Source organism: Pteropus vampyrus, unplaced genomic scaffold, assembly GCF_000151845.1.
Source record: "Pteropus vampyrus isolate Shadow unplaced genomic scaffold, Pvam_2.0 Scaffold394, whole genome shotgun sequence".
Lineage (NCBI taxonomy): Eukaryota > Metazoa > Chordata > Mammalia > Chiroptera > Pteropodidae > Pteropus > Pteropus vampyrus.
In genome coordinates this window covers 1,119,125-1,132,338 of record NW_011889175.1, presented here as the reverse complement: position 1 = coordinate 1,132,338, position 13,214 = coordinate 1,119,125, and the positions used below count along the sequence as shown (strand labels likewise).

The 13,214-nt window shown below is 49.5% G+C and overlaps 1 protein-coding gene across 4 annotated transcripts in view; it reads left to right on the top strand.

The window, feature by feature from the left end:
* The first annotated feature begins 207 nt into the window (after positions 1–207).
* ZDHHC1 (zinc finger DHHC-type containing 1) overlaps positions 208–13,214 on the top strand; it is a 19,591-nt gene continuing 6,584 nt past the window's right edge. For all 4 annotated transcript variants that reach the window (XM_011380475.2, XM_023523572.1, XM_023523573.1 and 1 more), the window contains exons 1-4: positions 208–478; positions 6,250–6,296; positions 7,673–7,915; positions 12,417–12,592. In XM_011380475.2, coding sequence (XP_011378777.1) covers positions 6,288–6,296; positions 7,673–7,915; positions 12,417–12,592 — 428 coding nt within the window. In that variant the 5' untranslated portion in view covers positions 208–478; positions 6,250–6,287. The remainder of the gene's footprint in view (positions 479–6,249; positions 6,297–7,672; positions 7,916–12,416; positions 12,593–13,214) is intronic.

Genomic DNA, 13,214 nt, shown 5'->3' with positions numbered 1-13,214 from the left:
TTAATTTCGAGAAGAGAAGCTGTGGATTGGGGTGGGGCGAGGTTTCTAGGAGAAGGGTTGTAAAGGAAAGGGAAATGGGCCGGCTGAGGCTCCAGGGGGTCCTTAGCGGAACCCACCTCAGCTGCGGTGCCCGCGCGAAGTGACGCAGCGCGGTTTGGCCGCTGTGGGGCGCCGTAGCCCGCGCCGTTGCCAGGGGAACGGGTCCAGCGCGGGACGAGGCCCAGCCCGCCACGGCCTGGCCGGTCTATACAGCCAGCCCTCTGGAGCGGGAGCCCGAGGACTCGCCGGCCTAATCGCTGCGCGGCCCGGGATGGGGCCTCGCTCCGGGGTGCGCCGCTGCCCAGTCCCGGGGGCCCTCTCCGCCGCTGGGATCTGAAGCGCGGCCGCTCCTGGGAGGGTGGACGGCCAGGCGCTGGGGGTGGTGAACCGCTGGGTGACCTTGGCAGGGCCGATCTGGCTCGGCCGTCACGACGCGCAGGTGAGGAGCCCCCGCCGCGGTTCTCACCTCGAAGCCTGGCCTGAGCCACCGGGTTGTGTCTGCCGCCGCCTAGCCGGGTTCTGGAGCCCGCAGCCTGAGCTCCAGGGATTGGGCAGAGCGCGGAGCTTCTTTCTAGTATTTATCAGGTTCACAAATCTGCATCAAGCGCTTACTGTGACAGTGTGCCAGGCGCGGGGCCTCCAAACACGCGGCCAGTCTCCAAAACCCACAGAGTGTTCAGAGGGGACCGGGGCGGGTGGTGGTGTTGGTGGTCGTGGTGGAGTGGGACAGGCACCAAATACAGGACTAAAGTAATTTTAGGCGGGAATAAGTGCTCTGGAGATGAAATGGAGGGAGGTGGTCAGGGAGGGTCTGCTGTCGAAGGCCACTCTGAAGCTAAGACCTGAAGGTTGAAAAGGAGCCAGCATTGTGAAGCAGGGAAAGGATACTTCTGGAAGAGGGAAAAACAAATGCAAAGGTCTGTGGGCAGCAAAGTACAATTAAAGAACAGAAAGAGTGAAAGGGTGAGGAAGCCTTGAAGGATGTGGTGGGAGTTTCAACTTTATTCTAGTAGGAAGAGGAAACCATTGAAGAGCTTTGATTAATTTCAAGTTTTGAAAAGCTCACCTCACTCTGGCTTCTATGGGCAACGCGGTGGTGACAGAGCACACCAGGAAGTCAGCTGAGGGTCATTCTAGTTCTGCCAGTCTAGTTGTGCCTCTTAGATGAGCTTACTTAGTCTCTCTGAGCCTCAGTATTCTGTGACATGCGGATGTTGTTCTGCATGTTGTTTATGAGAGAGAAAGTGAGGGGCCCTCCGCCTTTGAGACCAATGACTGGAGAAGTCTATGAGAATAGTTTGAAATGATAGGACCTAACTCAGAGACTTGTGAAGATTTAATAAGTGAATTTCGTCAAAACACTTTGAGCAGTGTCTGGCACAGAAGTGCCCTCTAAGTGCTAGTGATAGTTATTATTGAAACACTGTAGGGGAGCAATGATGGAGGCTTGGATCAGGGTGATGGCATCAAAGACAGTAAGAAGCGGCTTAATTTCTCTTATTGAAGGAGAGCTGGGTTTAGAAATGGGTGAGGGGTGGTGGAGTTTCTAAACAGATAATCACCATGAGATGGAATAAAAGCAACATTGGTGCTTAACTAGTCAGTTTCTTTTCTTTTCTTTTTTTTTTAAACTTTGTTCTGTCACAACTTTGTTCTTAATGACTGCTTCTTAGTGGGTGTTCCTCAAGGCTTGCTCCTGTAGTCATGTGAGTTGATTTCCTGGTTAAAATCAACAACCCTTGCCTCTGCTCATTGGCCTTATTTCTTCTGCTCCATGTTGCTCACTCCTTCTTGTCCCTTTTCCTTGCCTTAACTTGAATTTGTTTGTAGCAGTTGCTTCAGGAGGGGAATGGCACAGAAAATGTTTGCAGACCACATCAACTCAGGAATGACTGAGATTACAAGCTTTTCTTGCCTGAGCATGAGACCTCTGCATGCTGTTTATGTGAGGAGCTCAGCCGCACCTGAAACCAGTGGCTGGGGAGGTCTAGGGGAACTGCTTGAAATTCCAGTTGGTTTTCTGGGAATTGTGATGTGTATCTTCTAGTCAAACTATAGCCACTTCCCGGAATTTTAAGGCCAGAGACTTCTCTGGCACCTGTGAAGAATTTTAATAAAGTACTTGCCCCCTAAGAGTTCTTTTTTAAAATGACTTTTTGTACTGTAAAGCAGTATGCACCATGTAACATTTCTTTCCAGCCTTCCTTTCAGTGGTTACATTGAGCATCTGTTAAATCTTGGTGAAAGTTATTTTAAAAGCAGATCCTGGGACAAAGCAGATAACTTATTTAGAAATATCCATAGAAAATCACTTAAATCCTCTAGCCAAAAGAAAAGATGTTTGGGAGCAAAACCTCCCTGTGGCGTGCACCTTCCCTTTGGGTTTGGGAGTCATGAGGAACTGAACTGGCCCTTTGCCAAGGACTGGAACAAGGTCCTGCCTAGCAACACCTCTGTTTTGCTGTCTGGTTGTCTGATTTTGGCTTGGACAAGACCCCCAGCAGCTTGTAGGGAGCTCTGCGGCTCTTCACAGCTTTGCAGCTGAACGAGTCAAAATTGTGTTCGAGAGTGAGGAAGCACTGAGCTAAAACCGAGCACTCTTGTTGCACGGTTGTTAGGCAGGAGTTCCTTGTTTGTCTGGTGTGGTACAGGGTTCTGGATCACATGAGCACATTTTGTCCACATGGCAGCCCAACGGCGCCAGGAGGGCAAGAAATGACACCACTCAATTACTTATTATTTGACATAAATTTTTTTTCAAAAGCAGTACATGCACATGGTAAAAAAAAAAAAAAAATTCAAACAACACCAAGGAATATACAGTAAAAGCAAATCTCTGTCTTACCCTCAGCCACTAGATCTTCCCTAAGGCTGCCCTGTTTGCTTCCTTGCATTTCCTTCTAGAGAGAATCTGTGTATATAGGTGTTTGTTCATCTGCCTTTGTCTTTACTCACTTGGTAGCGCTTTCTACAGCAATTGCACATCTTGCTTTTCTACCTAATGGTCATTTTTTTTTTTATGTTGTATAGCATTGTTTTTTATGTTGTTTTTGATGTTGTATAGCATTCCATTGTGTGGATGTGCCATAGTCTGTTTATATTGCTTTTTGTCCTTTATTATTACGAACAAGACTTCAATGTATCTCTGTTATACTTTGTGAGTATATGTATAAGATAAATATCTAGAAATGGAATGTGGCCCTAAGGGTATATGTGTTTTAAAGTTTGGTAGACATTGCCAAATTGCCTTCCAGCTAATTTTTTTGAAAGATGAGTAAAGGAGAGACCCAAAGAGGTGGCTGTATGAAATTTGCTCCCCCACCCCAGCTGGGTTCCTCAATCTGTGAGAGACAGTGCAGGAACTGGAATCAGGCTCTTATCTCTGGGTCAACCCTCGTCCTTGGCTCCAACCTGTCTCTCCTTGTTGGTGGCTCAGGTCCCCGGGCCCTCCAATCCCTGATGGAGCCCCATTACCTCTCCTCTGACCTTATCACTCTACCCTCCCAGTTCTGTGTCTCTCTCTACAAACCTTCTTTAATAACTGAGTTGATTCTTTCCCGAATCAACAGGAATCCAGGAATGCCCACAGCCTCTCTAGGGCTGGTACTTTTTACCTCGTTCTGGTTCTTTTGACAACCATGCATGAATCGCAGAACCACATTCCGAAATTTTTTTTTTTTTGGTGGGAGCAGAGATGAGCAAGAGGGAAGTGGATCAGTCATGCAACTATTCTAGAGTTCATACTGATAACTTGAAATGTAAGATTTCCCTCATTTAAATTAGGCTTATAAATCAAGGTAGCTTAACCTTATTTTGAAAATGCTATTTTAGGCATTTAGCAAGTAAATAGTAACATGAACACTTTCACCTTGTTGGGACAAAGGAGGGGCATACACAGTCCTTCCAACCTGCCTCAGAAGCCAGATGGGTCTGTGGCTTACCAAGGTAGCAGTTACCTTTGATTCTAACACTCCAGGGGGCCTCTTCCCTCTTGTGTTTGTCTCCACAAGCTTATCTCTGTGGGTTGTTCTGTGGCAGCAGAAGGTACATGAAGAATCTTTTATCAAGGCCCACATAGCTCTCAGCCCACCAAAGATGCGGCGGGGGACATTGGGTAGGCAGCGGGGAACTTGTAGGCTTGACCTCCACTTCCCTACCAACTCCTCCCAAAGTATAGGTCTGTTGCTATGGTGTCACCTCCCCCCAAGCCCTTTCTCATATCCTCCTCCTCTCTGTGACTGGAAAGCTTTCCAAAACCCCAATCAGTTCCTGTCACTTTCCTGCTTTAAACTTCCTGTGACTCACTGTGGCTCTTTCAGCATTGCCCAAACTTCCCCACCTGGCCTCCTAGGTCCCCTGTCATCTAACTCTGCAGCTCCCCAGGGCTCCTCTCTCTCTCCTTCTGTACTCTGCCCACCCCACCCTCCAAGCTCATCTACCCTGTGTTCTGAGTGGTTAGCCCTTTCAAGGCTGCCCAAATACGCATTCACGCACTGTCCTGATATCTGTCTAAGTCTGTCTGGGTCCCTAGAAAGCAAGCTCCTAAGGTCAGTAGCTCGGTCTCATTTGTCTTTCCATCCTCAGTGCACACGAGGGGCTGGGTCCCAATAAGTGCTGACTGGGCCAAGGTGTGAGTGCATAAGCTGGCCACGGTGTCCAGGGGCAGAGCCATGCATCTTTCAATCTATTCTAGAGAAGCGCTGAGAAGGAGAGATGGCCAGAAAAGTCCCTGGGTTTGGTGACAATGCTTAGTCCCATCTGTGCTTAAGGCCCTATCTTAGATTCTCTCATCTTAGGTTTTCTCTGCAAGGGAAAATGTCATCAGTTAAGAGTTGGCTGGCCCAGGCTTTGGGACAGGTGACATGCCTCCTGACCAGCTCGGGTATCTAACTCTAGAATGCTACCACTGCTGCAGGGGAGTTAGACCTAACTAACAGCACTGTCCCCTCATCCACGGTCTCATACAGTGGTACCTCTCTGGACCAAAGGTACCCTGGTTTAGAGTCAGTGCCCCCCAAGGCTATTTGTATAGGCCTATGGTGACCCCTCTCACCTCAGGTATCTGGGCTGCAGCAGCACTGGGGGTGCTTGCGGCCACTGCTAGCCCCCTCCAGGCAGCAGGTACATAACAGGTACCTCTGCTTCTTTAGAAACTCCCTCAAGGTGTAGCTCTGTTAAGGTGTGAGGATGGCAAACAGAAAGCCAGAACTCAGGGATCCCAATTCATGGGTTCCCTTCAGCCTTCAGAGTCGTTGTCCTGATGATGATGTCACTGGAGAAGCGATGTGTGCAGACCACAGGGATTTGACCTCCCCCCCGCGCCCCCTTCGCCCCCTGCCCCCCGCAAAGAAGAACTACCCAGCTCAACTGTATTCACAGGGCTTGACCTGATAATTTTTGACTGTTTCTAAAAATCATGGATAAAGATTTACTACCTCTGGGGACATTCCATATAAAATGATGCTAGCTTTCTGATCATCTTTGCCACCTTTGATTGAAGGCGAGAAGGTTAGAATTGTGTTCCAGTGGCTCAGCCTTTATGACAATGTGTTCCTTGGGACCACTGACATAAGACAGCAACTTCGACCATCCCCGTCACTTTGGACATAAACCTCATAGAATATCAGGTGCAGTAGCCACAGTCTGGAGAGATGAGGACAACCCAGAGGGCTGTTTTAAGGATAATTATGACGTCTACTATTTAGGGAGCATTTATGTGTCAAGACTTTACCTACAGCATCGCTGATCTATACACAGCCCTGGGTAGACACCCCTACCTCGTTTTTCAGATGAAGAAACTCAGGCAGCTCAGCTAGTAAGTGCAGAGCCAGGACTTGAACCTAGATCTGTTTCTGCCAAAGCTAGGGCTCTTTTTTCACTGTTCACTGCTTCTTATTGAAGACAAGCAAATGACCAAAGGGTTCCAGTTGAGTCCCTGGGAGAAAACTAAGGTCACTTCATTTAGCTTTGAGATGAGGCTACTCAGAGGTGACTTCAGATATGCTAGGCTTGGCTTAGCGGAAGGCAGAGTGGCTAAGTGCAAATGTCCAGCACTTGGGGTACTAGCCAGTGGGCAGGGGGAGCTGGGGCGGGGGAGGGCTGGATACAGGGTGCCTGTGCAGATTGAAGGCAGGGCAGAGTGGGCCAGGTAGCTTCGGGTGGACCAGGGTTCCACATCATTTACCATGCCCACATTTTCTTTTATTTCAGATGTTTTCAAGTCAGCAAACATTTACTGAGCACCTACTATGTACAAGGTATGTTTTGGGTGCTTGGGGGAGCAGATGTGGGAAATAGAAGTGAATGAATCACAGCACATTTGCTGCCCTTAGGGGAAGTTGGCATAACAGGGGGCAGACACAAGGATGGCAGAGTGTTCCAAATGGCAAAGTGACTTGCCTAGTTAAGACTGATCGTGAGGGCCCAGCTCTGCTGGGGGTACCCCTGGATGAGGAGTTGCTTGCAGTAGGCTCTGAAGGTCAAGTCACATTTTTAGGGGCCGAGAAGTGATGAAGGTGTTCCAGGCAGATGTGCCAAGGTGGGTTTGCTAAGACCTTTTGGCTTAATCAGACCCCCCGGCCCATGGGCCTGAGTTCTTGAAAGGAGAGTCCACTTGCCAGGGTTTTGTCCCTAGCTCCTGGCCTTCCCACCAGGAGCTCCAAGTTGGCCTGTCTCCCTAAGTATGGTGTTGCCTGCCTGGGCTCTAGTCCCATCTCAGGCCCAGAAGATACTGGGGGTAGGGCTCTTCCTTCTGTAATGACAGGCTCCCTCACCACCCACCGCCCTGCATGTAGCTTTGGCTACCAGACCAACTCTTGGGCCTAAGGACTGCGGGGTGAGGGAGTGCTGCCACCTGGTGGTCAACTCTGGCCAAGGCCTGGCCTTCCCTGAGCGCCCTTGAGTCAGTCAGAGGGCATCAGTCCACCAGACCCAGATTTTACTTAGAGAAACGTGGTCATTTCTGCTGCTAGAGGGAACCAAGGAGGAATCGTCCCCTCTCCCCATATGCTGGCTCCTCCCCAGCCAAGAAGCCTCAGGCAGCCCTTCTGAGGCACAGGAGATACTGTTCAGGGTGCCCCCAGTCCTGAAGGTATTGCAAGCTTACTGACGGGCAGAGGCCAGATCCCCCTTCTGGGCAACCCGACTCCCTGTTTCCCTTAGCATGTGGTAAGGGGCCCTCTCTGACACTTGTGTTGTGGCTGCAGGACAGGAGTGACTAATCCTAACAGAATCAGCATGTGTTCTCATCGCTCTGGCCCCAGCCTGATATTGTTACCAGATGAGAACATGTCTTATTGGGTTTAACTGTGATGGTTGTGGAGACAGAACACTTTGAGTAACAGGCAGCCGCTCTGTGTCCTGAATAAACCCTGGACCTTCCTACCTTGTACTGGCCTGCGCCAGGGCCAGAGCTGGCTCTGGGGCTTTGAGACCAGCACTCTACTACCACCCTCCTCCACTGCCCAACTCCATCATGCTACGGCCTTGGATTTTCCTGCACAGTAGCCAGGAGGTGGCTTCATGTCCCAGGCTGCTTTCTCTCCCTTGCTGAAACCTAGCTGCAAGCATGGGCTCGGGGTTCCAGCCTGGGCTTCCTCAGGCTAAAGCTTTCTCTACTTTTCTCCCTATGGAGATGAATATCTGCAACAAACCCTCCAACAAGACAGCCCCTGAGGAGAATGTGTGGACAGCACCTGCACAGGCTAGTGGACCTTCCCCGGAGCTGCAAGGCCAGCGGTCCCGCCGGAATGGGTGGAGCTGGCCCCCTCACCCGCTCCAGATTGTGGCCTGGCTGCTGTACCTCTTCTTCGCTGTGATCGGCTTTGGGGTCCTTGTTCCCCTCCTGCCTCACCACTGGGTGCCCGCTGGCTATGCTGTATCCTTGGGGAAGTACGGGGCTGGTACATGGAATTATGGGGGCAGTAGATGGAAGACATGGTGGGGGCCTGAAACTGGGCTCCAGAGCCTCAGCACAGGAAGGCTCTGTCTCTTCCCCACGGGGTTCAGCTACTTACCTGCCTGGCCTTAACCCCTATCTGACCCTCTACCTTATAGTGTGGGTTGACAGGCCTAAAGGACCTTAGATCATTTAAAGCCCCACACAAATGGGAACCTCATCAACTGAGGTACAGCAAGAATGATTATAGAAGAGAGCCTGAAAGCTCTCTTTAAGCTAATTGTGTCCAGAGCTTGAGATAAATTAGAGAATAATTATTTCAATTACGAAAGAATTTTTTTTCACTTTTCAAAAAGAGTCATGGTAGAATTCTTTTACATAGTAAGTTTCCTGGTACGTTTAAAATGTGGTTTTATTAATGGACAGATTATTATGCTGTACCCAGGATTGTTTAGAAACTCATTGATTATGTAAATCAGGCCCTTTTAGGGTGAGGTTGAATTGACAAGAGGAGAGTTAAAGATGTCCTGGAGGCTCTTGGGAACCGTGACAGATGTGAACTTTGATGAACCTAGTATTGTGACTGCCTCAGCCCTGGCCACAACACTCAGGAGTAGAGGATGTGGCTTCAAGGCTGGAAATTGGAGTGTAGCAGGCGGCCACATGCCCCTATCCAGAGGGTGCCCGTGCAAGTACGCCCTGGTGTGTGTGCTTCATGGAGATGCTTCCTTGTGGAGGAGAGCTAGGTGAGCTAACGGAGGTTAGCAGGGATGAACTTGAATGCCTCAGACATAGACTTAGCAGTGGAGCTTGGTCTCAGCTCAGCCCTTTCAGAGCTGTACAAGGTTGAACAGCTTCTGCCAGCTCTCTGGGTGTCGGCCTCCTCCTCTGTCTGACAGGAATAGTCCTGCCTGCTTCTCAAAATGGGGCCACGGAGCATGCAAGGATATGTGTGTGAGCACCAGAACGCATGAGCCATAGGTATGAACATGCTCTCTTGAGAAACCACAGAGCCCTGGGATGGTGAGTGACAAGGGCAGGTATGTGGAGAAGGGCTCTAGAGAAGGTTGCCATCTTTGGACACCAACTGTGTCACTGGGGGATCTTCCTGGTTCACTATGGGCCAGAGCCTAGTCATCAGCCCTGTAAGTGGAAAACTGGGCTTTCCTTGAGGTGACCAACAGGCTTCAGTCAGGGCTACTAACTAGAATGTTTCATGGAATATTCCTCTCATGATCTGGAATGGGCACACCCCTCACTCAGGATTACCTGAGTTTCTACCATCAGGGTACCTGGGAAGCCAGGTTAATAACTGTGTGGTTTGGAGTGAGTAGAATCAGAGCAGATAACAGTAAACAAGAGTAACTAGCTTTTATTGAGCATTTTTATGAGCCAGGCACTGTGCCAACCCTTGTACTTGGATTATCTCATTTGATGCTCATAATAATCTATAAGGAAGGTATTCTCCCCACTTTACTAAGGAAGAAATTGAGGCTCAGAGAGATTAAGTGACTTCCTGAGGTCACTGTTACCAGTGAAGCCGGAGAGCTGCTCAGGCAGGCCAACACTGAGGCAGTGGGGCATTTGGAGGGTTTTTTTCCTCTCCACATTCATTGCTTTAGGCAATATGAAGGCTCACAGAGCCACCCTGTCTGACACTCCCTTTTCTGGGCCTGGATGGTTCTCTTCCCTTCCATCAAAGTCCCCTTCCTTCTGTAGGCTCCCTCAGGACCCTGAGGAACAAGGTAGGGTAATGGTGTGTACCCAGTGCCTGTCTTGTCCTGAAACTGGCCTGGGACTGAGGGTTGCAAAGACAAACAGGACAGGGTGCCCTGGGGGTACTCAGCCTCCAGCTGGAGGGTAGCCTTGTAGGTTGGAGATCATCACATGGTAAGTATAGGGCTCGGGGCTCATACAGCAGACTGTGGGTACAGGAGATGGGCCATCTAGACCAACAGCACCAGGGGCCCAGACGTACACCTGCTGCTCACAGCTCCCCTTCTCTCCTGTGCCCAGCGGCCTCTCCAGATGCTCTTGACTCCACCCCTTTGCTTTATCAGCTTTATCTAGTCAGTCTTCAAGTTTCCAGCCTGTCCCCACATATGCGCTCACTCCTACCAGTCTGTGTCCCTGCAGCCAGAGTGCCCTTTCAAAAAGCAAATCTGATAAAGTTGCCCCCCAGCTTAACACCATCTAATAGCTTCTTCCTGCCTGGAGGAATGAGGTTCAAGATGCTCAAGGCTCTCCGCATTCTGGCCTCAGCCCTATCCCCAGCCTCTTCTTATATTGTTTCCTGTGTTCTCTGTTGGGACAACACTGGTGTCTGCCAGGAAGCTCCTTGCTCCTCTCTCCACCCCAACACCTAACTAAATCAGAAGTCAAGAACTGACAGCCCATGAGCCAGTTTAGCCTATGGATTTTTTTTTTTTAATTGAGGGATAATTAACAACAAAATGGACAGATTTCAAGTGTTCTTTCAGCTGCTGGGTTTTAAAATTTTATTTATTTTTTTGTCACATTTAAAAAATGAGAGACCTCACATAAAAATCCAGATTTCTGGTTCCTTTTGAAAAGCCAGAATTTGGTGACATGGGCCATCGTTCTTGCATGGCAGCCCTGAGCTGAACTAGAACCACCTTTCTGGCTGGGACTCTGCTTGCTCCCAATAACCAGCCAAATCTCCTTTCCTCTTTGTGTTACCTGCTGGGTCCCTGTTATCTGTTCCTCTCCAAGTCTCAGCTGAGGTGATACTTCCTCAGGGAAGCTTTCTGGATCCCTTCAGACTAGATGAGGTCACACAAACTCACATAGTTCCATGAACTTTCTTCATTGTAATCAACCCATTATTTCAGTGGTCCCCAACCTTTCTGGCACCAGAGACTGGTGCTCCTATGAGAATTTAATGCCTGATGATCTGAGGTGGAGCTGAGGTAGTGATGCTAGTGCTGAGGAGCAGCTGCAAATATAGACGAAGCTTCATTTATTCACCCACCACTCACCTCCTGCTGTGCGGCCCGGTTCCTAAACAGGCCATGGACCAGTACTGGTCTGCAGCCCAGGGATTGGGGACCCCTGTATTATTTGATTAACATCTGTATTTGCCACCAGACTGTAGGCTCCTTGAGTCTAGGGACCAATTCCATCTTACTCCTGCCATATCCTTCAGTGCCTGACGTAGAGAAAGATCTTAGAAAACAGTTGAATGAATGAACCAGGGTATGGGGGCAGTAGAAGTGTTGGAGCAGGCAGGAAACTAAATGTTTGCCCACATTCAGTGTGTCTGAAGAGAGGCTGGGAATGGTGAAAAGTAGTGGTTGGTGATACCAGAGAGGTTTGAGAGGAGCCAGAGCACAAGGGGCCTCAGCACTGAGCCAAAGAGAAATTCTAGCTTGAGAGCCATTGAGAGCCAGTGTAGGAGTTTAAGAAGGCAAGCCTTTCACTTTAAGCTCTTCGAAGCTCACTTTGGGACCAAATGAAGGGCAGACTCAAGGGGTCCCAAACAGGAAGAGCAGAGTTGAGAAACTATGGAATAACTAGGCAAGAGGTGATCCATAGCCAGGACCATAAAGTGGTTTTAATGGGCCACAGGATTGTCTTTTTCAGCTATAGCACAGTACATTAGGGTAGAGCCTGGCTTGTGTAGACATGTAGGGAAATTTGGCTGCTGGGAGGAGGAGGAAGGGAGAAAAGGAAATTGGATAGCTGATGGATGGAGAATGAATGATGGAGCAATGGTATCTGCCTGGCTAGCAAGATGATGGATGGATGGAGGATGGATGGCTGTCTAGGTAGAATCTACTGGTGAATTTTTACTTTGCAGCAAGTTTTCAGCATATTCATTTCTAGAATTTGGTCCAATCACTGAGCAGATAGGTCCTGTTTCAGCTCTAGGAATTAGACATGCTGTCCCTGGTCAGGCCCTAAATGTATCAGGCCATCCTAGATGCTCAGCCCCAGGGCTCCAAGTACCTTGATTCCAGGTCAGAGAAGCAGTGGATGTACTAAAGCCCTGTCTGCAAGTGGTTTTCCAGCTGGCCTGGCTACTGAGAGAGGATGGCTGCTTCCCTCTCACAGTTGACTTCCCGTGAAAGCAAGACAAACAAGCTTAGAACTTATATTTCGGGTCCCTTGACCTTAGAGGATGGTCTCTTTCAGTCTCGCTTCAGCATTTAGAATATGAAACCAGATCAGATTTGGAGGTCAGACCAGCCAGGGCTTGTGCCAGGCCTGGAGCCTGAGGCCAGGGCCCCTCGGCAGCAGCAAGCAATGCTGGCTTGTTAGCTCTATTGCCAGACGTCCCCTCTCCTCTTCCATCTGGGTCATTCCTATGCTGAGTCTTGGAGGTAGGAGGTAGCACAAGCTAAGAGTCTCTGTACAAGGGAGTCACACGGAGGTGGAGAGCAGCTCTCTCATCACAGGAAGCAGGGGTGGGGCTCCCAGCCGGCAGAATATGGAGTGAGTCTTTAACCTGCTGGGCCAGTGCATGGGCGCCATCTTTGCTGGCCACCTTGTGGTACACCTGACTGCTGTCTCCATCGATCCAGCAGATGCCAACGTACGGGACAAGAGCTATGCAGGGCCCTTGCCCATCTTCAACCGCAGCCAACATGCGCATGTCATTGAAGACCTGCACTGCAATTTGTGTGACGTAGATGTGTAAGTGCATGTGGTCAGAGAGTGTGTGTGGGCAATGAGTGTGCCTGGGTAACTGCCAGAGGGAGCTCAAGGCAGAGAGGAGCATGCCCAAGGCTTTACAGTCATCCTGATAATGCCTGTGTTTCACACAGTCAAGAATCTTGATAGAGTGACAGAGAATTGGGTGAAGGAGAAGGTGATTGGAAACAGAAGATGAGGACTAGCATTTCCAGCAGTTAAAATAGGAAACATTTGGACTGCCGAAAACATTTCTAATAAACATTTCTAACTCTGCCAGTCACCCCGCCACACACACATACCCCCACTCATTTCACAAGCTTTCTCAGATAGGGTTGGGGAGAGGAGTTAACACCTGAGTTCTTACTGTGTGCCTGGGTGCTTATGAACACCCTTGCAGGTGGACAGCATCTTTCTCATTCACAGAAGAGGAAGAGCCCAAAACTCTCTTGCTGAGAGGCCTGCCTGAGATCATATGTCTATTGGGCGGCAGAGCAAGATTTACCAGCAGTGTGTCTTGTCCCTGAGCTGATACTCTTACCCTCATTTACCCATGAGGACTCAGATGCAGAGAGGCCAAATGACTTGCTTCAGGTCACACTGCTGGTAGCGAGAGGAGGGAGAA